The sequence below is a fragment of the Erinaceus europaeus genome, chromosome X, assembly GCF_950295315.1.
Source record: "Erinaceus europaeus chromosome X, mEriEur2.1, whole genome shotgun sequence".
NCBI classification, from domain to species: domain Eukaryota; kingdom Metazoa; phylum Chordata; class Mammalia; order Eulipotyphla; family Erinaceidae; genus Erinaceus; species Erinaceus europaeus.
Genome location: NC_080185.1, coordinates 23337434 through 23364664, shown reverse-complemented (window position 1 = coordinate 23364664; position 27231 = coordinate 23337434). Strand labels below are relative to the sequence as shown.

Sequence of the window (27231 nt, the reverse complement as noted above, 5' to 3'; positions counted from 1 at the left end):
ATTGGATTCAAACTGCCCCCTTCTGAGGCTGCCTGTATCATTTTCCCTTTCTTAGCTGATGAGTGTCACCCTGCTATGTGTCATTTAGAAGCATAAAACCCCAAACCCTGGCCTCCTCTCCTTTCCTTCCTCCATACCCATAGGCTTGTATTCACATCAGAGGTATGAACAAACATACTTCTCCTATTTTTCCATGGCAGGGAGAAGAGCTGGCTTAGTCAGATATGAAATCTCCCCAGTGTGCCCAAGGGATCAAATAACTTCCTGTGAAACATCAAGTCCATAAACCAAAGTAAAAGAAAATTAACTGTCTGACTTTTGTCACCAATAAAGAAACTAAATGGAAAGGGAAAAGTTTGATTTCTTTAAGAGTCAAGTAGTTGTGTTGTGAGGGTCTTTCAAAAGAGAAACTGGATAAAGGAAGAGTTGAGGGGACTGGGTGGTGGCACACCTGGTTGAGCTCACATGTTACGATGCGCAAGGACCCAGGTTCGAGCCCCCAGTCTCCACCTGCAGGGGGAAAGCTTTGCGAGTGCTGAGGCAGGGCTGCAGGTGTCTCTCTTCCTTTCTATCACTCCCTTCTTTCTCAATTTATGACTGCTTCTATCCAATAAATAAGTAAATATAATTAGAAAAATTAAAAAAAGAGTTGAGGGGACACTTCAAAGAAATGTGGAACCGTGGATGAGTTTTTCCTTTCACCTATTTATGTTAAAAGAATTATTGTGTCCCATCACCACCCAGCACTCCTCAATGATTACACTGTACAGAATTATTTTTAAAATATTTATCTTATCTATTTGTTTGTTTTTACCAGAGCATTGCTCAGCTCTGGCTCATGGTGGTGCTGGGTTTTGAGTTTGGGACTTTTGGTGCCTCGGGCATGAAAGTCCTTTTGCAAACCCATTGTGCTATACCCCCAATCCCATTATACATAATTATAGTTTCATATGAAGATCAGCTAAGTGACATAAGTATAATGTATGTGGGTTTTTTGCCATATTATTACATATATGAATTTCTGGAACCATCACCTTAATCAAAATACAAAACTAAGGGGCCAGGCAGTGGTGCACACGGTTAAGTGCATATAGTACAGTACAAAGTGCAAGGGCCACAAAAGGATACAGGTTTAAGCCTCCGGCTCTCTGCCTGGAGGGAGGAAGCCTCAAAAGCGGCAAACTAGGTCTAGCAGATTTCTATCTTTCTTTCTTTCTCTCTCTCTCCCCCTCTCTCCTTCTCTCTCTCTCTATCCCCACCCTTCCTCTCTCAATTTCTCTCTGCCCTATCCAATAAAATGAAAAAAAAGGGTTGCCAGGAGCAGTGGATTATTAGTACTGGCACTGAGGCCCAGCTATAATCCTAGAAGTAAAAAAAAAAAAAAAAAAAAAAAAAAAAAAAAAAAAAAAAACCTATCCCATCACCACAAAGATCTCCTCACTGTACACCATCATAGCTATACTCACCCCATAGCCCCCTCCATTCCTAGCTTCTGGTAACCACTATTTTTCTCCAACCCTATAATTGTGTACTTTAAAAAGTACAGCTTTCTTAAGAAACTGTATTGGCATCTCTAGTCTTGAAAGAATGATGGTCTCTGCCTGGTCTCCTACCCCATAGCTAAATTCTCTCTATAGCAGTTCTTCCAAGTATCCATCCTTTTATGCGTGAAATGACACCCTCCTCTAGGACTTTAGGAGTGTTGAGACATTTGATACAGATGTTCAGATCCAGGATAATTTCCTTCCATGAACTTATTCGCCAGTCATCAAACCTTACCTTTAGATTAAATATTACAAAATTCCCTTTCATGTGTTGCTTTTCTCATTTCACACTGTTCTGTCCCAAACAAGCATTTTTTTTTTTCTATTCCTTTCACCTGGTAAGAGGAATAAGATGTAGGAAGCTTGGAACACCCACAGAAAAATTGCAGCAATCCCTTTCTTACCTGGAAGATTAAATATTCTGACCTCCAGCAAGTTGAGACCTTTTAAATATAAGTGATTCCTATGTGGGATTTATTTCCTGGATGGATTATGAGTGTGTTATCTACATGACATCTTTCAGGGTCATTCTGTGAAAAGTTCCCAACTAGATCATGATGGCCCAAGTCTCCCTTGTGGGTAAGAGAGCTGTGCCTTACATCATTAAAAAATAATGACTCAAACTTGTGCCAAGAGCAGAAAAGTCCAGCAAGAGTGAGACCATGGAGGTTCCACAGCTAGGATTAATTTGAAGCTCTGCCCCACACCTGGGCTGTTTTGAAAATTTTCCACTTTATGGGCTGGAGAGATAGCCTAATGGGAATACAAAAGATTTGTCATTGCCTGAGGCTCTGAGGCCCCAGGTTCTATCCCTAGCATCACCGTAAGCCAGAACTGAACTAGTGCTCTGGTCTCCCTCTATACATATCTCTCATTAAAAATAAATAAAATATCTTAAAAAGGAAAAAATGAAATCTTTCTACTGTGCATGAACTTAATTTGCCCTGGTCTTCAGCTGGACAGCAATGCATACACACACCGAAACTTAGATCCGTTAGGATATAGCTTCAGATCTCAGAAGAGCTTCCTCCCATCCAACTGGAGAGGTTTCACTTACTCAATCCAATCACATCTAGTTATTACATGATTTGTGGAGGGAATCCATATTACAATAATACATTTACAGTAAAGAACAATTGTTGTTACATGTGTAAAAATTCTCAATTTTCTGCATAACACTCTACCCCCTACCCCCTACCTAGGTTCACCTCCACCATCACGCACCAGGACCTGAAAGCCACCCCCCATCAGAGTCCTTGACTTCAGTGCAATCCACCAAACCCCGTCCAAGTTCTGCTTTGTGTTTCCCCTTCTGTTCTTTTGTTGTTGTTGTTGTTAAATTTCACATCTTCATTATTTATTTCTATTTTTTAGATAAATCTATTTTTATTAATGTTAAGGTAATAATTTTCTAACTTAACTTTCACAGGTAGATTCTCTCTCTCTCTCTTTCTTTCTTGGTCATGATGGAATTTGAGTTCAGAGTCTAGTCATCTTCCCCTAACACTTATCTATTTGGGAGTATGGACCAAAATTTTTTATTGGGTATAGAAGGTGGAAGGTCTGTAAGTACTTCTCCACTGAACATGGGTTTTGGCAGGTTGATCCATATCCCCAGCCTGTTTCTATCTTTCCCTAGTGGGGTGGGACTCTGGAGAGGGGAGATTGTGGGACATACCAGGGAGGTCAGGATGAAATTGTAGTAGCATCCACAACTTGGTGGCTGAAATGAATAAAGTAGGACAAAATGTTTCATGAATAGGAACCATAAAGTATGAATACAGAAAACTAGGATATTGATTTTAGGGTGGATAGAAACTACGAAGTCCACTTCAGCATGCTTCACTTCAGACTGTATCCAGAGACTTCAGGTGTGGAATGACAACCCTTCAGCTTCATTACTCGAGTGAGACCTTTCCTTAAATAGAATTCTCTAATTCCATTCCAGGTGGTTCACTTCCTAACAAAATCCCAAAACTAGATATAGTTCAGGTCCCCTGACATAGAGCATATGTTCACACGTATCCATAAACTAGGGAAAAGTATATACCTGAAAGCAGAAGTAGACAATAGTCTGCAGTGAGTACCCCCCAACACTTCATCTGCACTATTCCAGCCTTCAAGTCCATAATGGTTCAACAATTTGTTTGGCTTTGTATGTTAACTCTCTTTTCAGCCACCAGGTTCCACATGCTAGCATGATGCCGACCAGACTTCCCTGGACAGACAACCCCACCAATGTGTCCTGAAGCTCTGCTTCCCCAGAGCCCCACCCTACTAGGGAAAGAGAGAGGCAGGCTGGGAGTATGAATCAACCAGTCAATGCCTATGTTCAGCAGGGAAACAATTACAGAAGCCAGACCTTCCACTTTCTGCAACCCACAATGACCTTGGGTCCATACAAACAGAGAGATGGAGAATGGGAAAGCTATCAGGGGAGGGAGGGGATGGGATATGGAGATCTGGTGGTGGGAATTGTATGGAGTTGTACCCCTCCTATCCTATGGTTTTGTTAATGTCTCCTTTTTTAAATAAATAAATAAGAAACTAGGAAGTCTATTTAGGCATATTACATGGGGCCCATGACTGTGGCAATTTTTACTGGAGCTTGATCACTAACCTACAAGTGGACTAAAATATTGCCTGGGAAGATGTTGTCAGAGTTGAAAATAGGACTAGAATCAGCTGGGGCCCTAGTCGGGGAGTCCTGAGATTTCCAAACAGACATGCCGAGCCTAGACCTCGAATAAACCCCTCTCTCCATTGTTACCGGTCATCTCTATCAGGAACAGCACAATAGAACCCTTTGTGGACTCCCATAGGACCTTGCCTTCAACTTGGCTCAACAACGGTAGAGAATGTTCCATCCTCCGAAGGGAGGCTGGACAACATACTCTATGCTCCACCTGAGGAAGATGGGTCCTGATATTGGGGCAGCTTGGAACATTCCTACTTATGACCACAGAATGTGAGCTCAGATCTACAGGGATGCAGAGGTCACATAGGCTCCTAAGCTGAATATGGGCCCCAGATCACATCAAATCGATGGGGTTAACAATCAACAATATTTATACCCCTTTTCTATATTAGGGAGCTACTCTCTTCCCTGATCCAGCTTTCTGGTCCTTTTGCCAGCCATGACATCACCTCCCCAGACAATAATTAGGAAATTAAGATCCACCTACATATCAGATTTCAGGCTCAGGCCAAAAACAAACTAGTATAGCCACAGGCCCTTTGGAATATAACTAAATTATGCCTACTAGCTATCTACAAAACAGAGATCCCCCCCCCCAACTCTTCACCTGCAGTATTACAGCATTTAGGTTCATGATTGTTCAACAATTTGTTTGGCTTTGTATGTTAACTCTATTTTCAACCACCAGGTTCCAGATGCTAGCAGGACGCCAACCAGACTTCCCTGGACAGACAACCCCACCAATGTGTCCTAGAACTCTGCTTCCCCAGAGCCCTTCCTCAACAGGGAAAGAGAGAGACAGGCTGGGAGTATGGATCGACCTGTCAAAGCCCATGTTCAGTGGGGAAGCAATTACAGAAGCCAGACCTTCAACTTTCTGCATCCCACAAGGACCTTGGGTCTATACTCCCAGAGGGTTAAAGAATAGGAAAGCTATCAGGGGAGGGGATGGGATACAGAGTTCTGGTGGTGGGAATTGTGTGAAGTTGTACCCTTTTTATCCTATGGTTTAGTCAGTGTTTCCTTTTTATAAATGAAAAGTTAAAAAAAAAGAAAATAGGACTAGAAAACTAGATCTGAGCATAGAGTAGCTCCCAACTTGAAGAAATATATAAATGTGTATGTATATAATATATATATATATGTGAAAAGATATTTATAAGTATATAAATATATAAATAGCTGTTTACCAGATCGATCTGACCCAAGGCCAATATTTAGCATAGGAGCCAGTGACAGTGGAGAGAGAGAGGACTATTAGAGGTCTGGGCCCATTGGATCTATGGAAGAATCCAAGGATCCCCTGACTAGCGCTCCAGGTGATGGGGTGATCTGGCAGGGACCAAAAAGGCCATCACTAAATGAGCCAGCCTCTTGTCCTTTTCTAGCTTTTGTAGTCCCTTCTTTACCTGACAAACTTAGGCTTTCTCTCAATTGTTAAAGCATTGAGCGCCATTTGTTGTTTCCAAACCGGTATTAAATTTATGGGTCCTGACCTCAAGTTAGGGAGGAAATACACTCAAGATTTTAGTGGGGTCTAAGCTAACCTTGAGTTTTACTGCATTTACTTGTTTGGTGATTCTAATAAAGGTTTTCCTAGAGATAATAAGTGTTCTTTGGCTGATAATTATTTTTTGCCAGTATATCTTTTGGCTAACTGCATACACTGTTTCTTCTCAAGATTATCAGGGGTAACAATAATTCTGATGCTGTCAAAAGAGATTAAGATATATATCGTACTTTCTTTTGTATAATTAGTTGAGTAGATAAAGTGATTGAGGGTAGTGAAGTAGGGGGGAGGAGAGAAGGGTATCTGAGCCTAAGTGATAAATATTTGATTAGAACATTTATGGTGCCTTCTTTAGGCCTTTCTACTAGATTGCCAAGCTAAATCTAAATCTAATTACAGAGGACTATTAAGATTTTTTATTTTGAAGTATATAGCTCCCCCTAACTTATGGATATGTGTACACATGTACTCAGTCCCTTAAGCCCTAGCCTATATCTAGGATCTGTAACATTGCTAGAGAAAGTACCATCTGTTTTCCTAACACATGAAACCAGGCAATCCCATGTGTTAGGAAAGATCTCACCAGATTATTGGGGTTAGAAGGGTGACATGTCCAGCTTGATGCCTCTGGATACAATCCGAAGCAAAAAGGCAATGACAGCATAATGTGGCATGGTAGCACTGGTTACACTGATTTAGTTGACGTCAACAGAGGCAACATAACAGAGTAAAGGATCAAGAAGAGAAGCATCAATAAATACAGGCAAATTCTCAGAGGTTCCAGGACTAGGAGAAATACGGATTTTAAAGAGAATGTGGAAGGTTCTTTGTAGTCTTGGGACTTAAAAAAGGCAATAGATAATAATTATTATTATAACCAAGTTAGTTGGGAGCTTGTTTTTCTCCCAAAATCCCATGGTTGGGATTTACCATGCTATACTAGACCTCACTATGATTTCTGTCATTTAATAGTATCTACTAATAACAATATCGTAGATAGTGACAGGACCAAATGATCCTGATCCATCTGGTCTACGGTTGTAGGTAACTTAGTATTAAAATAAATAAACAACAAAAAGCCCTTATATTTTGAACTGCTTAAACAGTTTGAACCCAGGGTCTGAATTAAATCAGTTTACAAACTGGATACATTAAACACTTGGACTAAAGAAATACATACTCAGATTAAAACGTAGGCAGTTGAAGAACTTGAAATATTCAATGTATTCCCCCCGGCTTATTGATTTAATAGTGATTTATAAGATTCTAAGTTATTAACAGTACAGTTTCACACTGCTTCCACCATCTGAGGACTGTTCCCCACCCTGAAAGCCCCCCTACCCCACAGAGTCCTTTACTTGGGTGAAATATACCAACTCCAGTCCAAGTACTGCATTACATTTCCCATTTCGTTCTTATTTCTCAGCTTCTGTCTATGAGTGAGATCATCTCATATTCATCCTCTTTCTGGTTTATCTCACTGAACATGAGTCCTACAAGCTTCATCCAAGATGAGGTGAAGAGGTTGAATTCATCAATTTTAATAGTTGAGTAGTATTCCATTGTGTATATATACACCGCTACTTAGCCACTCATCTGTTGTTGAAAACCTGGGTTGCTTCCAGGGTTTGGCTACTAGAAATTGTGTTATTATGAACATAGGTACACACAGATCTTTTAAATAGGTGTGTTTGCTTCCTTAGGACATATCTCCAGGAGAGGTATCGCAGGTTCATTTTTTTAAAAAAATATTTTTTTTTATTGTGGCCAGGGAGGTGGCACAGTGAATAATATGTTGGGCTCTCAAACATAAGGTCCCAAGTCCAATCCCCAGCAGCACATGTACCATAGTGAAGTCTTGTTCTCTTTCTCTCCCTCCTCTTATCCTTCTCATTAACAAATAAAATCATTTTTAAAAAAAAAGGAAAAGAGAGACTTCTGGGAAGCGTGGTTTATGGAATAGCAGCTATCAGATCGGCACTCTCCCCATAACAACAAATAAACACAAGTACCTAACTGGATCCATAATCCACAGCTGAAAGATCTACAGCCTCAGTTGGGTGCCTGTGCATGTGGGTGGAGCAATAGGGGTGCTGGTTGAAAGGACAACAGTTATGCCAGAGCTCTGGGCCGCACAGCACAGAGATGTGCCATTTTGGACAGAGAGTGGAGTTTGTAGTCCCGAAAGAAAAGAGAAGGTAGCTTAAAACCTCTCAATATTTGATTCAGAGTTTCCCACCCCCTTTATTTCTGAATTTAAGTCAAGGACACAACGAAAACCAGAGAGCATCTGCGGCCACAAGACACCGCAAAACAACCCCACACCAGCTACAGAACATAATCAAGAGACGCCTAGAGATCACAACAGCACCACCTGCTGGCAGACAATAACCAGCACATAAATGCGCAAGCAAAGAACTAAAACAAGCAGAATTTCCCTTACCCAGGCAATCCTCAGGACATAATTATTCAAGAGGCAGACAGATCACCCAGGTTCGTCAATTCAAAATGACCAACGCCAAGGCACATTATTGTAAAGCTATCAAAACTCAATGACAAGGAAAAATTTTTCAGGCTGCTAAGTCAATAAATGTAATCCACTATATCAACAAAAAGAAAGATAAAAATTACATGATTTTATCAATCGATGCAGAAAAAGCATTTGACAAGGTGCAATACCCATTTATGATAAAGGCCCTCGAGGAACTGGGAGTAGAAAGGAAATTCCTTAACATAATAAAAGCCATATAAGATAAGCCCATCATAGTCAATAGGGAAAAATTGAAAACTTTTCCATGAAAATCAGGAACTAAACAAGGATGCTCACTCTCACCACTTTTATTCAACATAGTCCTAGAAGTCCCCGCCATCACAATCAGAGAAGACAGAGATAGCAAATGAATCCAAATTGGAAAGGATGAAGTTAAACTCTCATTACTCACGGATGATATGTTGGTATGCCTAGAGCACCCCGGAAACTCTGCCAAGAAACTACTGGATATCATCAATAAATTCAGTAGAGTAGCAGGATACAAAATCAATACCCATATATCTGTGGCATTTCTTTATGCAAAAGATGGATCAGAGGAAACAAAACTGAAGGAAACAAAACCATTTACAATTGAATCCAAAAAGATCAAAAACCTAAGAATAAATCTAACAAAGAATGTAAGGGATCTTTTCAAGGAAAACCATCAAACACTGTTAAAAGAAATAGAGGATGACACAAAGAAATGGAAGAACATCCTCTGTTCATGGATTGGAAGAATAAATATCATTAAAATGGCAATTCTGCCAAAAGCAATCTATACATTCAATAGAATCCCTATTAAAATCCCCCAAATCCCAATGACATATTTCAAGGAAATTAACAGATTATTCAAAAATTCATGTGGAACTTTAAAAAAAACATGAATAGCAAAAGAACTCCTATGGAAAAAGAAGAAAAATGGAGGCATCACAATACCCAACTTTAAGTTATACTACAAAGCAGTAGTAATCAAAACAGTGTGATACTGGAACAAAAATGGTCATATGGACCAATGGAATAGGATAGAGAATTCAGAACTCAGTCCACATATGTACAGGGACCTCATATATGACAAAGGGGCCAAATCTGCCCATTGGGGGAAAAGTCTCTTTAACAAATGGTGTTGGCAGAATTGGACAGCCACATGTAGAAACATGAAACTAGACCACCAATTAACACCATACACCAAAATTAACTCAAAATGGATCAAAGATCTGGATATCAGACCTGAAAGTATAAAATACATAGAAGAACATACATAGTGAAACATTGCATGACACTAACACTAAAGACACATTTGAAGACTTCACTCCATGGGCAAAACAAAACAAGATTGAACAAAAACAAGACTGAACAAAAGGGACTATATAAAACTAAAAAGCTTTTATACATCAAAAGAAAACTTCATAAGGTAAATAGGATACCTAGTAAATGGGAGAACATATTCACAAACATACTTCAGACAAGTGGTTGATATCAAACATCTATAAAGAACTCATACATCTCGGGGCCAGGTGGTGGTGCACCTGGTTGAGCACACATTACAATGCACATGGACCTGGGTTCAAGTCCCTGGTCCCCACCTGCAGGGAAAGAGCTTTATGAGTGGTGAAGCAGGTTTGCAGGTGTCTCTCTCCCTCTCTATAACCCCCTTCCCCATCAATTTATGGCTGTACCTATCCAATAAATAAATATAATAAAAAATTTTTAAAAAAGAACTCATACAGCTCAGCAAAAAGAAAAAGAACAACCCAATAAAAAAGTGGGCAGAGGGGTGAGGGAGATAGCATAATAGTTATGCAAACAGACTCTCATGCCTGAGGCTCCTAAGTCCCAGGTTCAATCCCCCACACCACCATAAGCCAGAGCTGAGCAGTGCCCTGGTGTTTCTCTCTGTGTCTTTCTCTGCATCTCTCTCAAAAATAAAATAAATAAATAAATAAACTATTTTTTTTAAAGTGGTAGAAGAGATACGCATGGCCCACAGGCATATGCAGAAATGCTCTAATTCACTCATCACCAGAGAAATGAAAATTAAAACCACATTGAGATACCACCTCACACCTGTAAGAATGGTCTTCAGGAAACACTCACCAAAGACATGTCTCTGATATCTGATTACTGTAAAAAATGGCGACTAATCCCTAGCACTGCAAAAACGGTATCATCTGTTTTCCATCTACACCATGCCTCGGCCTCGCGTGAGCTTAATGTGCAGCTTGGCGATACGAGAATCCAGCATGAAGCCCAGCCAGTCTATCTTGGCGTTACTCTCGATCGCACCCTGTCATTTCACGAACATCTCATAAAAACTGCAGCAAAGGTGGGCGCGAGGAATCACATCATTGCAAGACTGGCCAGCTCCTCATGGGGCGCGAGCGCTTCCACACTACGATCATCCTCTCTGGCATTATGCTATTCCACTGCAGAATACTGTGCCCCAGTATGGTTCTGCAGCCCCCATGTCCACTTGGTCGATTCCAAATTATATTCCTCCATGAGGATCATTTCTGGAACCATCTGTTCCACCCCGTTTCCATGGCTGCCAGTTCTTAGCAACATCGCCCCGCCAGATATTCGTCGGGATGCGGCATCATCTAAGTTCATTTCCCACATCTACGCTCGACCGCACCTGCCAATATACGCGGATATCTTCGCCCACCCTGTCCAACGCTTGAAGTCTCGTCACCCAATCTGGTCCCCTATGCCTACACTGAACTTCTCTGTTCCAGTCTCTTGGAAACAGAGTTGGCAGTCAGCTGAGGTCAAGAACAAACACCTCATCACAGACCCCTGCAAGCGTCAACCCGGCTTTGACCTAGCACGTTATGATTGGGCCCTCCTCAATCGCTATGGAACAGGCCATGGCCCGTGCGCCGCTATGTTCCATCGCTGGGGAGCCAGAGACGACCCGAACTGCCCCTGCGGCTCCAGACAGACTATGACCCACATAGTCAACGACTGCCACCTCTCCAGATTCAAAGGAGGGCTCGAAACTTTACATCAGGCTCAACCAGACGCTGTTGACTGGCTACGGAAGAAGGGCAAACGCTAGAAGAAAAAGCAACAAAACAGGAGAGGATAAATGTTGGAAAGGATGTGGAGAGAGAGGAACTCTATTACACTGCTGGTGGAAATGCAAACTGGTACAACCACTATGGAGAACAGTATGGAGAATCCTTAAACAAATACAGGTGGAAATACCTTATGATCCAGCAATTCCAATCCTAGGCCAAAAGAGATAACATCACTAATTTGAAGGGATATATGTACCCCCATGTTCATAGCTGCATTATCCACAATAGAATAAAATTGGAAGCAACCAAAATGTCCCTCAACAGATGACTGGATAAAAAAGTTATGGGACATATACTCAATGGAGTACTACTCAGCAATAAAAAAAGTTGAGTTTACATCCTTTGAGATAAAATGGATGGAATTCGAGAACATTATGCTTAATAAAGTAAGCAAAGAGGTAAAGGAAAGCCACAAGATGGTTTCACTCATATGGGGAATTTAGAGAACTGAACACACATACTTAAAATAAATAACTAACCAGACATAACACAACCCATACTTAAACTGGAAAACTATAGTGGTTACCTAGGGGGTAGGGGGAGGGCACAGACTTTCGGTGGTGGGCAAGCTGTGAAATTTTCGTTCTATCACTATTTAATCCTATTAATATGACATGTCAGGGGGGAATAGATTTAATATTTCAAGTTTCCTAGCTGCCTAGACCATAGCCCTAAGCACAAATATTTTCTTTAGCATAAGTATTTAATATCTTAGATCTGTAAGATGATCAAACTCTGATTAAGGGGATTAAATTGTTCAAGGAGCTCTAAAAATGTATCTGAAAGGGAGTCGGGCGGTAGTGCAGTGGGTTAAGCACACCTGGCTCAAAACACAAGGATGCTGGTTCAAGGATCCCGGTTCGAGCCTCCAAGTCTCTTCACAGGTGGTGAAGCAGGTCTGCAGGTGTCTATCTTTCCCTCCCCCTCTCTGTCTTCCCCTCCTCTCTCCATGTCTCTCTGTCTTATCCAATAACAATGACTTCAACAACAACAACAATAATAACTACAACAATAAAATAAGGACAAAAAAAGGGAATAAATTTAAAAAATGTATCTGAAAATATAGCTCTTTAAACAACTAAATCAACCACAAGTTTAGACCAGACAGATCAAAACCTTTTGGCCTTGTAAGTATCTAAAATAAAAAGAAGTTTAGATACCACTAAAAGTGTTCAAAGCATAGTGAAATCAAATATATTAATATAGATTATCATAGAAAACAGACCACTCAAATAACCTTGCTGTAATAATAGTTGATATTTTAACTCTTTCTAAGACTATAAGAAACTCCTTACTCTCTAAGATCTTTATTTCTCCTAGTCCTAATACCTCTAAGACATGCCCATACTTCTTGATATTCCTTCTCTATGATTCCTTACTGCCATACCACGTCTGTTGTCTTCAACCAAATCGCTATTGGTGCTGCCACCCCACATTATGCTGCTACTGAAATCCTGCTGTGGATTGTAACCAGAGATACTGAGCCTGAGAAGTCAACCTCACAACTCTTCAAATCTGGTGAGACCTTTCCTAACTACTTTCCTAACTACTTTCCTAACTAATCTGGTGAGACCTTTCCTAACTACATCCACATTAGATGGCATGTCATTTAACTAAGTAACAGAAAGCAGACTAGACTAGAGTTTAGGGTACTGGGTACAGGTGTACATGTATTCATAAGCAAGGGGCAATTATAACATTCAAAGGCAAAGTGCTCAATAATGGTTGAAGTGCTAAAGAAGGCATCATAAATTCTCTGCTTAACTGGACTTAGACCAAATTAGCTGAGCAACCTAGCAGAAAGTACCAAAGAAGACAGAGCCCCAAAATGTAATTCTGGCTTGGCTCAATGAATGGTACGCAATGTCTAAACAACTGAGAGAACATCTAAGATCATCAGATAAAGAGAGGACTACAAAAGTTGAATAAGGGCAAGTGACAGGCCCACATAATGATGGGCCTTTTGGTCAATATCACACCACCTCATCATCTGGAGCACTAGTTTGGGAATCCTTGGATTCCCGCACCCATATGATGGGCTTAGACCTCTAATGGATCCCTTGCTCCATCACTACTGGCTGCTTCCATCAGGAATGGCATCTTGTGGGCCCTCCAAGAACATTGTCTTCATCATAAAGCAGTGACTATAGGGATAGCCCCAGTCTCCCAAGGGAGGCTAGGGTATCCTGCCTTGCCACTTGAGAAAGACTGGTCCTGAAATAAGTGCAATCTGCAATCTTCCCAGCTGTGACCATGAGTTGTAAGCTCAGACCAATAGGGACTTAGAGGTTACACAGGCTCTGGTGATCATATATATATATATATATATATATATATATATATATATATATATATATATATATATATATATGCGCTGGAGCAGGTGGATGGAGGTAAATAGTTAATTTTAGCCACAGAATTTTTTTTTTCAAGAATGGGAGCTACTCTCTGCCCTAATCCAACTTTCTAACCCTTTTCTCTACTCTGACACCATTCTCTCAGACAATATTCTCATCCAAATTCAGGCTAGCTACCAAAATCAAGCAAAACTGCCATAGGTGTGTGCCCCCATGAACATGCCTAAAATGGTTCTCCTAGCTTTCCTCTACCCTAAAATCCCTAATCTCATCTGCTCTAATCCTACTTTTTGGGTCCTGTTCATTAAATATTTTGTCTCAACTTAGGTCATTCCAAACATCAAGCTACAGATGCCACCATGACTACATCCCAACTTCTCTGGGCAGACGACCTCACCAATGTGTCCTGGACCCTCACATCTCCAGAGCTCTGGCCCTCTAGGGAGAGGTTGAAACAGGCTGGGGGTATGGATCGACCTGCCAATGCCCATGTTCAGCAGAGAAGCAGCTACAGAAGCCAGAACTCCTACCTTCTGCTCCCCCAAAACAACTTTGATCCACACTCCCAGCGGGGGAGAAGTGATAGGATGAAGATAAGAGGACTCTGCACTCCAGCTCCATCAGCACCAGGGAGAGAGAGAGCAGGAAAAGGAGAGGGACATATGGACATAGTAATGTTGTCATGAGTGGCTTGGAGGGGAAGAGAGGATTGGATCAGGAAAAAAGGGGACAATTATGTATAAATGTGGACAGATAGTTGTAGAGATGATGGTTGGCCCATGTCTACAACCTCAGGGGAACTGTGGTGGATTGCAGTGTAGAATCAGAGCTCTGGTGTGGGAAGGATGTGGATTTATACCCCTGTTGACACATAATTTTGTAAAATGAAAAACTAATAAAAAAGAAAAGGAAAAGAAAAATAGTCTGTTCATTGACAACTGTTTTAAAAAATATTTATTTGTTTTGTATAGAGACAGAAGTTGAGAAGGAAATGGGAGAGAGATGCTTGCAGCACTGCTTCACCAATCATGAAGCTTTCCCTTGTAGGCTGGGACTAAGGACTTGGCCCCTGGCCCCTGTGCACATTAATATGTGCCTCAACCAGGTCTGCCACCACCCAGCCCCCAAAATGCAATTCAACTGTCAGTAAAAAGGGAGAAGGGATATGAACCCTCTTAGAGAGACTTGGCAGACTTGTGTATAGCTGTAAGGCACATAGATCCAGAAAGTTCCCAGCAGCGTCAGTTCACAAGGAGGGTGGGTCATTTCTCCAGGCAAAATTTCCCAGGGGCTTTTAGCAAAACTTAGAGAAGGCTTCAGGGCCATAGGTATGGATTCTAGATAGTGTCTTAAATTGGCCCAATTCTGAGCCTGGGTTTATGCTATATTTCAGGGGTAGATTATCATGACACCTATTCATTTTTTGTTTAGACAGGGCTCTCAGTAAACCAGGATTTTATCTGTTCTTACATTTAACAGTGTCTGTGTAGACAAGTGGTTGCTTTCTGAATCATAACATAACCCTCTCTATCTCAGGTGCCCCTGGCTTTCCATCAGTCTGGGTTATGACAAGGTCCAAACACCTGACAACATGTCACTAATGGCTCCCTCCACAGTCAGCCCCAGAGACAGAGAGGGAGCAGGCGTCTGACTTTGGGCCAGGAGAAGCTGCAGTGCAGTGGATTCTCTCTTTCTTTATTAAATGAACAGTGTCCCATCTCTCTGCTTTCTGAGTAGGAGGCCTTGCCTTCCAGCATGCTTCTGATTTCCACTTCATGAAAAGTATATAAGCAGTGAGAGGGAAGGAGGGAATGCAGCTAATCAGCACAACTGCCGTCCAGATCACAGCTTATGAATCAAACCAATTTCACTATGCATAGTGACAACAGATACCACTGTCCACTACCCCCACCAAGTAGCTCATGAGTGTAATATGCAATTTCCAAAATGAAAAGTTTTTTTTTTCCTCCAGGGTTATTGCTGGGCTCGGTGCCTGCACTATGAATCCACTGCTCCTGGAGGCCATTTTTCCCCCTTTTGTTGCCCTTGTTGTTGTAGCCTCGTGGTTATTATTATTGCCCTTGTTGATGTTGTTCGTTGTTGGATAGGACAGAGAGAAACGGAGAGAGGAGGGGAAGACAGAGGGGGGAGAGAAAGATAGACACCTGCAGACCTGCCCCACTGCCTATGAAGCGATTCCCCTGCAGGTGGGGAGCCAGAGGCTTGAACCGGGATCCTTACGCCGGTCCTTGCGCTTTGCGCCACATGCGCTTAACCCACTGCGCCACCGCCCGACCCCCGAAAAGGTCTTTTTAACTAACATGTTCCCAGACTGCTTTCAACTCTCAGAGCCTCAGTTTCCTCTTCTGTAAAAGGGGGATAAGTAATACTCTCCAAGTCTTACATGAGTAGTCTGGGGGGGGGAATGAAAGGTAGTGGTTCACCTAAGTGCATGGATTACCATGCTCAAGGACCTGGGTTCAAGCCCTTACTCCCCACCTGCAGGAGAGATGCTTCATGATTAGAGAAGCAGGTCTGCCAGAGTTCATCTTTCTCTCTCCTCCTCCCCTCTCAATTCCTCTTTGTTCTATCAAATAAAATAGAATGGGGGAAGGACAAAATGGCTGTTGGGAGCAACGGATTCTTAGTGCAGGCACTGAGCCCCAGCAATGACCTTAGTAGTGAGAGAAAGAGAAAGGAGAGAGAGAGAGAGAGAGGACGAGTACTTGTGGATGTTTCTGAGAGAAAATAGTATAAGAAAAATACAAGATTCTTAATGCTTCTCAATGTTTAGAATTTGACTTCATCCCTTCTTAGTTTTCTTTTTTTTGTCATCAGGATTAGTCATAGGGCTCAGTGCCTACGCCACCCAGTGACTGTTTTTTTTCTTTTTATTGCTGATATATATATATATATATATATATATATATATATATATAGAGAGAGAGAGAGAGAGAGAGAGAGAAAGAGAAGTAGAGAGGAAGAGAGAGAAGCAACACCTGCAGTGATGTCTCACCTCTCGTGAAGCTTTTTTTCCCTACAGCTGGGACCTGGAGGTTTGAACCTGGGTCCTCACACACAGCAATGTGTGTACCCTACCCAGTGTGCTGCCACCCAGTCCCTATTTTTAAGTTATTACAGTTTTATCTAGTTTATACAATGAAAACTTTGGTGGATTCCTGAGGGAAAGCAGACAGGGGCTGGCAAGAACAGGTAAATGGGATCTTTTAGACAATCAAAGAACACCAGAACTTCAGTGGTAGATGCAGTGAATCATCCTATACATATATAAAAATGTGAAGTTTTATCTCTGATATTCTACAGAATTGTAAACCAATAGCAACGCAAAAGAAATCAAGAGGGCTGGGTGGTGAAACACCCAGTAGAGCATATACTTTACCATACTTGAAAACGCAGGTCCAAACCCCAGTCTCTACCTGCAGGGGGCAAACTTTGTGAGTGATGGAACACTGCTGCAGGTATCTTTCTTTCTCTCTCCCCCTTTCCCTCTGTCTCTCTTATAGAAGAAAGAAAGAAAAATAATGATGGCCTGGGCTGAAGAACTAGCATAATGGTTATGTAAAGAAATTCTCATGCCTGAGACCCCAAACTCCCAAATTCAACCCTTGCACCACCGTAAGCCAGAGTTGAACAGTAGTACTCTAGTGATAATGATAATAAAATAAGAATAATAATAATAGCCTCTGGGAATGGTATAATTGTGTGCAGGTACTAATCCCCAGAGATAAGCCTGGTGGGGAAGAAAAAAAAAAAAGGAGGCCGTGGGAAATAAGAAGATAGCACAGCAGACTTTCATAACTGAGGCTTACAGGTCCCAGGTTCAATCCCCTGACACCACCAGAGGCCAGAGATGAACAGTGATCATATTTAAATAAATAAAATAAAAGTAAGGTCTTCTGTATTTCACCATAGACCTGTTTGGACTCAATTCTTAAAACTGTTCAGTGTATTCTGTAGCATGTGTACAAGGCTGATCATAATGTGGGGATATTGGAATGTGGGGTTGAACAAACAGGGATGTGGAATATGGAATAAAATGATCCAAAGTACTCACTGCAAGGCAGAGGAGATAGGGAAGAATTTGATTTTCCTCCGTACAGGTTGGCTTCGCTCTACTGAGCACATGGGCTGATGACTTTCCAGTCAGATTACTGTTTCACACCAGCAAGCTGTGCTCGGGTCATGCGGGTGTGAAGCTGGAAGTCCCTCATCACCCCCTCTGCTGTACCAGGCTAATGTTAGCGCTTCTTTACTTGGTTTTGTGTACACGTGTGGGGTAGACTGTCCTGAACTGGACCCCTAGGGTTTTGAGCTGAGAACCTCATCAGGTTCCTGTTAGAGGCTAATTAATCATCGAATCAGCTCATTGTAAAACCAAGTAGCCATGCTGATCTATTAATGCAGGGCCCAGAGTCATTAGGGCAACAGCAGAAGGAAATGGCCTAATCTCCTCCAAGGATTAGAAGGGAGAAGTTCCTGAGATCTAATGAGCTCCTGCTGAACTGGAGGAGTGCTCCAGGAATTAGACTTTCTCCACTTTTTTTTCTTCCCGTAATCGTCCTCTCAAAATACTACCCAGAAAACAATGAGTTTTATCTGGCTGACCATAGCCTAGCACTGCTCAGCCGGGTAAAACTGCCTTCTCCATGGAAGCAGTTCATGCTGGCTCCGGATGACAGGCTGGTATTGCCCTACTGGCCAGAGGTGGAATAGCATCTTCCAGAGTAGAAGATGTCTTGAGCTGAGCATGACCCAGGTTCACTCCCACCCTAATTGCACTGAAAGAAGCTTCCATGCTATTCTCTCTCTCTCTCTCTCTCTCTCTCTCTCTCTCTATCTCTCTCTCTCTCTCTCTCTTTCTCTACCTGAAAAAGCCAGCCTGGATCGGTGACACCCCAGTCACAGAATATAATATAATAAATATAATATAATATAGTATAATATGTTTACCAGGTTCAAGCTCAGCCCCTACCACACTGGAAGAAACTTCAGTGGTGTGGTGTCTTTCTCCTTCTGCCTCTCCCCAACCCTCCCCAAAAAAGTCAGCCTGGAGCAGTGAAGCCCTAGTGTCATGAGATTAGGCCACTTCCTTCTGCTGCTGCCCTAATGACTCTGGGCCCTGCCTTAATAGATCAACATGGCTACTTGGTTTTGCAATGAGCTGATGTGATGATTTGATTTGGAGCTCTAGTAAATCTTATTTTTGTTCTACGAGTTTGTGGTTTGCAGTTGAGTTTACATTTTAGGCAACAGTCACTTTTAAGAGTAAGTAGCTTTGCTTTTTGCTGCAGTTTGTTTGGTTGTTTTGTTTCCGGACCACACTGAACCATTTAACTACTATAATCACTTGTGGGAAAGTGAGTGGATTTCCAGCAGGGCAAGTGATTACTTGGGCAGTTGCTGTCAATCCGGCTTTCTGTTGCTGTTGAGAAAACTGTTGTTTTTTTTCTGCTGTGCAGGTGTGACTTCATATATTTCTTTTAACAAAACAGTTTGTTTCTCTTAAAAAGCTTCTTTATTTTTTATTATATTTATTTACTTATTGGATAGAGACAGTCAGAAATTAAGAAGGGGAAGAGGAGATAGACAGAAAGAGATATAGAGAGATACCCGCAGCCCTGCTTCACTATTTGCAAAGCTTTCCCCCTGCAAGTGGGGACCAGGGCTTGAACCTGGGTTCTTGCGCCTTATAACGTGTGCGCTCAACCAGGTGCGCCACCACCCAGTCTTGTTGGTTTGTTTAATACCAGAATGCCACTCATCTTTGCCTTATGGTGGTGCTGAGGACTGAACCTGGGACTTCAGAGGCTCAGGGATGAAGGACTTCTTGTATAATCACTATGCTACCTCCCCAGCCCTCCATTTCTTTTTTCTTTTTCTTTTCTTTTTTTTTACTGGGTTGCCCCAAAAGTGAGACTCCAAAAATGATAAAGTGACATAAATAAATTAAAATTTTAAAAAGAGATAAAGAAAAACATCTTTAAATTTTTTTTAAAAAATCTTCATTTGTTTATTTTGGATAGAGACAGAGAAATTGAGAGGGGAGATTAAGAGGGAGAGAGGGAAAGAGACATCTGCAGCATTGTTTCACCACTTGTGAAGCTTCTAACCCCCCCCCCCGCAGGAACGGACTAGGGGCTTGAACCCAGGTCCTTGCACATTGTAATGTGTGTGCTCAACCAGGTGTGCCACCACCTGGCTCAGGGAAAACATCTTTAAGAAAAAACAAACAAAAACAGAGAATTGTTAGGATAGTGAATCTGTTTTGGGGTGACACCAGATTGACAGGATATATGTCATTATGCATTTTTTCCATAAACCACAAAATATGTACCACATCCCTCATGTAAGCTCTGGACCTGGGGGGATACCAATGTATTAATGTGGGGTCCCCATCTGTAACAGCTATACTCTGCAGGGTATGGATGGTCAAGTTGGGGGAGACAGTGCATGGGGGTGGTGGTGGGGGTGTAGAACTCTCTGTACTTTCCACTCAGTTTTACCGTGAACCCAGGTCTCTAAATAATAAAGTCTATTTCCAAAGACCCCACAAACAAATAGAAAGCACCTGCTTCCTATGAGCCCGATAACAACAGAAGCATATAGGTACTGAGCACATTGATTATGTACAAAAACATGTTCATTAGAGAAGACAGAGCTTTGGTTTCAACCCTCCAAATAAATCCACTACTAACCTTTCCTCCCGTGCCTTATGCTTGTGCAAAAGCAATTTACTGCTGGATTTCATCCGTGTCTATTTTCCTGCAGCGGGTTGGTGTATGCCACGTTTGCACTCTGCCATCCACCCCAGGCTCTTAACATTCATACAGTTTACATTCTACTTTCTCATGCCCGTTTTTGTAGTGTTCTTCTCCATCTTGGTGGACTACAATCTGCCTACCGGCTCACAATATTGCCTCACTTGTTCTCTGAGATCTTTTTTAATCCAAGAAGTATTAGTTCATAACATTCCCTGGTCTTCTGGTGTAAAGCTTTATAAATCAGCCTCTGTCTACACAGCATTAGGGAGTGGAGGATTTGCCACCAAAAGCCGAGTTTCCATCCTTCACCTCCCAATTAACCCTATGGCCAGATCTGACCACTTCCCTCCCTACTTCCTTTCTAGTAACCACTCTTTTTGTGCCTACACCCTGCATTTATTTTGTCTCTTCACTGGTTTGGTTTCTTGGTCTTCCACATGTGAGTGAAATGTGTTTGGCCTATCACTTGATTGAATCAGGTGTTTCCCTCACTTGTTTGGATCTCATCCAGAACTGCCCAGCCCACCCATCAGTGGTTGTCTCACAAAGCAGTTGCACAGTTAGTTGGCCAGTGCATCTAGTGACCGGGACATTCCTGTCAGTCATCAACTTCCTTGTTGGACCCATTCATGTAGGTGTCACCTGAATTTTCGATTACCTTTTGATTAACCAAGTGACAGAGATCAATCATAAAGAAATCAGTGAACAGAACAAAGCAAACATCCAGGTAGGTGATTATGCTTAGTGAAATAAAAGGTGAAAGACAATTACCAGATGGTTTCACATATATGTGGAATCTAGAGAACGGAAACACATGAACTTGCAAAGCACAAACAAACAACAAAAGCTCCCCAAACAAACAAACCCAGAATTAAACAAACTGTCTTTAAGGCCTTGTGAGAACTATGATGGTAAATACTGTTGGAAGGGTGAGGGCACAGAACTTTGGTGTTGGGTGCGATGGGGAACTAACTATACCTTGTAATAGTAAGATCTTGTAAACCACTATTAATCAAAGATGGAAAAAAAACGGCTTGCAAAAGAAAGAAAGGAAGGGAGGGAGGGAAAGAGGGAGGATGAGAAGGAACTCATCATAATGAAAATGTGTAATTATATGGGTGGATATTCACTACACTTAGTGGTATTGTTTTGCAATATATACTGAATTTGTTTTATTTTACATCAAATATATTTTAAACAGATTTTATATATTCATTGTATTTCAATAAAACTTAACTGGCACCAGGGGAAGTGGATTCATAGTGCTGGCACCAAGCCCCAGCAATAGGCAATAAATAAATACATAGAATATGGTCTTTACAAAAATGTTCAGCAGTCTGGGAGGTGGCACAGTAGATGGAGGGTTGGGCTATGAGGCAGGAGATCCTGATTCAGTCCCTGGCAGCACATGTATCAGAGTGATCTGGTTCTTTCTCCAAAATAAGTAATATAAATAATAAACCCATAAATACATAAGAGTCCAGAGGGAGCAGAGGAGTTGAGCAGGTGTGGGACCTCACTGACAAACCCTGGTGATAAATGAAGAAAACGTCCAACTTCAGCCTACTTGCATTTCTTGGCTCCCTTGGCTATATGAAGCCTGTCTAAACTAGCATCCTGGAGTCTTCGTTTTCCTTCCTGTGACTTAGTTTGTTTGTTTTTTACTAATTATTTTTATAGTCATAACCAGTGAGATGACTCAACTGGTGAAGCATTGGGCTTGCATGTCTGAGGTTCCCAGTTTGTGCTGCAGGAAAAGTGGCCCCCTGCCCCATCGTTCTGTCCCTCCCCCTTATATGTAATAAATTTAATTTGACCCAGGAGGTGGCACAGTGGATAAAGTGTTGAATTCTCAAGTATGAGGGTCTGAGTTGGATCTCCAGTATCCCATGTGCCAGAGTGATGCTGTGGTTCTCTCTTAACCAGTGGGATATGTACCTTACCATGCACGAAGCCCTGGGAGCCATCCCTCGCACCACATGAGAACATCACAGATGACACTGGGGGGAATCTGCAGGTGGTGAGGTTGTGGCTTCTCTCCTGTCTCTCCCTCTTTCCTCTAACTTAAAAATGGGGGGCAGTAATGAGATCCCTGGAACTGAGGTATTCTGTCCTCCTGCGCACACACATACACACAAGGTCCTGGGTGCACTACCTGGAACATATTAAATAGCAGGAGACATTTTGACTCACTTCACTTACTTTTCCTTATTTAATAGGAATTATTTAACAGCTTTAGGAAATAAGACTAAAACTTTTGAGTTCTTCAGTGGTAGCCCAAATAAAATGTGTAAATCAAAGTGAAACCCCTCTATTTTCTTTTATTATTAGTTATTTCTATTCATTACAATGTGTTCTTTCTCCCTCTCTCTCTCACACACACACACATACAAACATACACACACACACACACACACACTTGATATAGATAAACAAAGATAACCTCCAAACATAAGTGTGTTTACAAAGTTCAAAATAGATTACATTTATGTGCTTTTCAGTCATTACACAATGTACAGACAAAATTCATTTAATGATTTATGCTTCCCAAATCATTAAGCAATGAGGATTTTCTATGAAAGAGTATACATAAAAGCTTTTATTTTAGAAGCAAAGTATTGTTTCCTACAAAGACCAGCTTCAAGCGTATGTTTTATGCTGATGTATATTCCTTGAGAATGCTACAGTAGCAGTGCATAAGTTCTTTCTTGTAAGAAAACTGAAAGACGATTTTTCAAGAGACTCTTAATGCATTGTGATCTCAGATAAAAATCCCAAGACAAAAGATCAGTAACTGTGACAAAACAGTTAAAACTGCATATATATGTTAGAGATCAGAAGAGGCTATAAAGAAATGTAGAATTGTGCTTCAGGGACTTTTTTTTTTGGTAAAGTTGTTTTAATAATAAATACAAACTTAAAAAATGTCTCAGCGATACTGATATAAAATAGACACAGATATCAAGGATTTCCCATACTTGGCTTCGAGTTTAAAGGTGAGCAATCACCCTATATAAACTAGCATCTGTGCTAAATCATTTTCATTCAAGCATGGAGCAGGGAAGAAAGATCAAAGTGATTTCTCCCCCTCCTGTTAACATTAGATGTTATTCAGAGGGAAGGTCAGAGTGAAGCAACTAAACAAATACTTGTCTCCTTTTGTAGTTTTGGACCAAACAGAGGTCGTCCAGAATTCTATGCTAGGTGTCCAGACTACAGCTCAGCTTATATTGCAGTTCACCAGGAGAAATGAATATGTTTCCTCTGAGCCCCTGGAACTAACAGAAACCCTCATTATTCAATGTTCTTTTTACACTCTCCACACTAACTGTGAAACTCATTTTAGAAACACCATGGTAACTGATTACGATAGAAGATAAGGTATGATTCATATAGAACATTGATGGCAGTTGGGAAATAGATTTAATTTTAGGCTGGTCAGTTTGCTCTTTAAGGTCTTTAACTTTGAAAGGGTACATGGCCTTAGCAATCAAAGTAAATTAGGAAAAAAAAAGATGAGAAAATAACATGTTTTAATCAGAGTTGCATGATAGCTTTAGATATAAAAAAGAACTTTAAATAATTTCCTAGGTGTCACCTGGAAGTATCCTTGCTGTCTGTAACAATATGTTGCACTCCTTTGAATAAAATTATAAAGTAATTTAAAATATATATTATGCATTTGCAATTTAAATCATTCAATAGTTTGTAGCATGTTGATGGAGTGAAATAGAGATAAAAGGCAGTCCACATTCATATTTTCAAGATCAATTTACTTCAGAAGTCAATTGAATTCTTTGCTCATGTTCTAAGTATAGCCATTGTGATAAGACCTAAGAGGGAAAAAAAAGGAAAACAGTCATAAACAGGCATTTTATGAAATCTTCCATTCCATTATCAATTGTCTTGCCCTCAATGAGCAAATAAAATATAGCACATACGCATACACTCTACCAAGAATTCAAAGTCAATTTGAATTTAGTTGATCTTATACAGAAGAAATCCAATTTACAGCAATGGGCAGTCACTGGGTAGATTTAATTTAATCACTAATGTCTGGCCTCAGCTAATTTTTTTTAAGCACCAAATATACCTCCCACTTTCACCAGTCACATCAGCTATAATAATAGCAGACATGCCATTTCAAAGTGTCAGTACAGCCTGGCGACTTCATCAACAAAAACACTGTGGGCCTATTTGTATCCTAGGGTCACAAAAAGACAGAAGTATGGTATTCCTGGTTGGCTTGTCACTCTTAAAGAGACTCCATATATACAACCATCAAAATGCAATAAGAGAAAAGCATCAGTTCTAAATAAGCAGTTTAAAAAATGAATGACCAAGTATAGAGAAGGAGAATGAGTGAATAGGGATGGGGTCCTCAGAAAAGATACCATAGCAGGTAAAGCAGAAATAAGCCCCAAAGTCAGGCAGGAAACATATAGAACAATGCGATGGACAGGTATTTCAAGTGAAATCAGGCTTGGAGGATCAGGACCTAGAATAGCTTTTTGGTGGTTAACAAAAGACCTAATCAAACCCCCGGCTCCCTACCTGTAGGGAGGTTGCTTCACAAGAGGTGAAGCAGGTCTGCAGGTGTCTATCTTTGTCTCTTCCTCCCTGTCTCCCTTTCCCTCTAAATTTCTCTCTGTCCTATCCAATACAGAATGGAAAAAAAAGGTCACTGGGAACAGTGGATTCATAGTACAGGCACCAAGCCCCAGTGATAACCCTGCAGGCAAAAAAAAAAAAAAAAATCTAATCAGCTCAAGTCAAGGATTTATGTACGGGAGAAGCTACATCACATTAGCTCAGCAAGCTCTCAGAGTGTGGGGAGTCTTAAATACCAATCTATGGTGTTACAGTTCATTCTATAGACTCTGGAGAACGTTCAGTGGTTTCTCATTAGGAAACAGTCATAATATGATCAAAGTAGGCAACTTGGGAGGTGGTACAGGGGTAGAGCTTTGAAATCCCAAGTGTGAGGTCCCAGGTTCAATTTCCAGCACCTCAAATGTCAGAGTGCTGCTCTGGATGTCTGTCTCTGTCTCTCTCATCTCTGTGTCATGAAATAAATAACACAATAAATCATATATATATATATATATATATATATCCATATACATACATACATAGTCAACCTGATGGCAATGTAATAAATAGTTTTGAGGGGGAAAGAGTGGAAGAGGAACAGAAAGAGAAGGGGCATAGAAAAGAGGCAAACAGTTTAGAAAACAGCAGTTTTTAAAAGTGACAAAGAGAGAGTACCATGGAATCCAACTGAGAATGTGAAGAAAACCCTTCATTACTAGAGCCTTGGCCTTTGATACATGGTAGGTATCGAATAGTTGTTCGCTTGGTTACAGTAATTAACTATAAGATTTCAATCCAGGGTGACTGAAAGAATGCTTTAACAGGAAACAAGGGAGCTGGTTTCAAGAGAAAGGTTCACAAAATGAAACAAGGCCGCATTGTTCAACCTTATCGCTACATGCACTCTAAGTGGTTCCCTAAAAGCAATTCCTAGAAAAACTGTGTCTCGGGAACTAGGAGACAGCTCACCCAACAAAGCACATATAACTACCATGCATGAAAGCCTGGGCTACAACCCGAGCACCACATGGGAGCACCATAAACAGAACAAGGGAGCTCTATGGATGTTGGAGCTCTTTTAGGATTATCTTTCTTCTCTCTTGTTTCTCTAAAGAATAAAAATGAGACTGGGAAGCTGCTTAGGCTACTACACATGCAAGGCTGTGTGTTCATTCCCTGGTGTCACCTGAAAAAAGAATGCTATTTCACAGAACATATGCATTTTACACTCTATGTACATTTGGCTGGGGAGATAGCAGAATGGTTAGGCAAAAAGACGTTCATGCTTGAGGCACCTAGGGTTCCAGGTTCAATTCCCAGCCCCACTATAAACCAGAGCTGAGCAGGGCTCTGGTAAAACACACACACACACACACACACACACACACGCACGCACACGCACACGCACGCGCGCGCACACACACACACACACACACACACCTCAACCACCACCACCACCAACAACCCAGGAGCAATAAAAATATGCATGCATGAGGCCCCAGATATACCAAAAAAAATGCTATATATATACATTCGATGCCACTAAAGACCAGCAAAAGGAAAATGACTGAATAAGTACAGTATTAGATACTATATAAATAAGCTAAATAGAAGCCAAATAATTCAATCACTGGATGCCATCAGGATGCCAACCAGGCTTCCCTGGACAGATGACCCCACCAATGTGTCCTGGAGCTCTGTTTCCCCAGAGACCCATCCCACTAGGGAAAGAGAGAGGCAGGCTGGGAGTATGGATCAACCAGTCAACGCCCATGTTCAGCGGGGAAGCAATTACAGAAGCCAGACCTTCCACCTTCTGCATCCCACAATGACCCTGGGTCCATGCTCCCAGAGGGATAGAGAATGGGAAAGCTATGGGATATGGAGATCGGGTGGTGGGAATTGTGTGAAACTGTACCCCTCTTATCCTATGGTTTTGTTAATGTCTCCTTTCTTAAATAAAAACAAAAAAGAAAAAAAATTGAATCTCAAAATACCGTATCTCAACGTACTTTTGAAGCAATATTACTTTTTTTTTTCTTGTTTTGCCTCCAGGGTTATCGCTAGAGCTTGGTGCCGGCATTATGAATCCACTGCTCCTAGTGACCATTCCTAGCCCCCCCTTTTTTTTTCTATTTTT

General features: G+C 41.2%; 1 protein-coding gene across 10 annotated transcripts in view; it reads right to left on the bottom strand.

The window, feature by feature from the left end:
* Positions 1–22954: 22954 nt before the first annotated feature.
* The window catches only part of MOSPD1 (motile sperm domain containing 1), a 32401-nt gene continuing 28124 nt past the window's right edge, over positions 22955–27231 (bottom strand). For all 10 annotated transcript variants that reach the window (XM_007517001.3, XM_060182717.1, XM_060182718.1 and 7 more), the window contains one exon: positions 22955–24331. In XM_007517001.3, the coding sequence (XP_007517063.1) occupies positions 24300–24331 (32 nt within the window). In that variant the 3' untranslated portion in view covers positions 22955–24299. The remainder of the gene's footprint in view (positions 24332–27231) is intronic.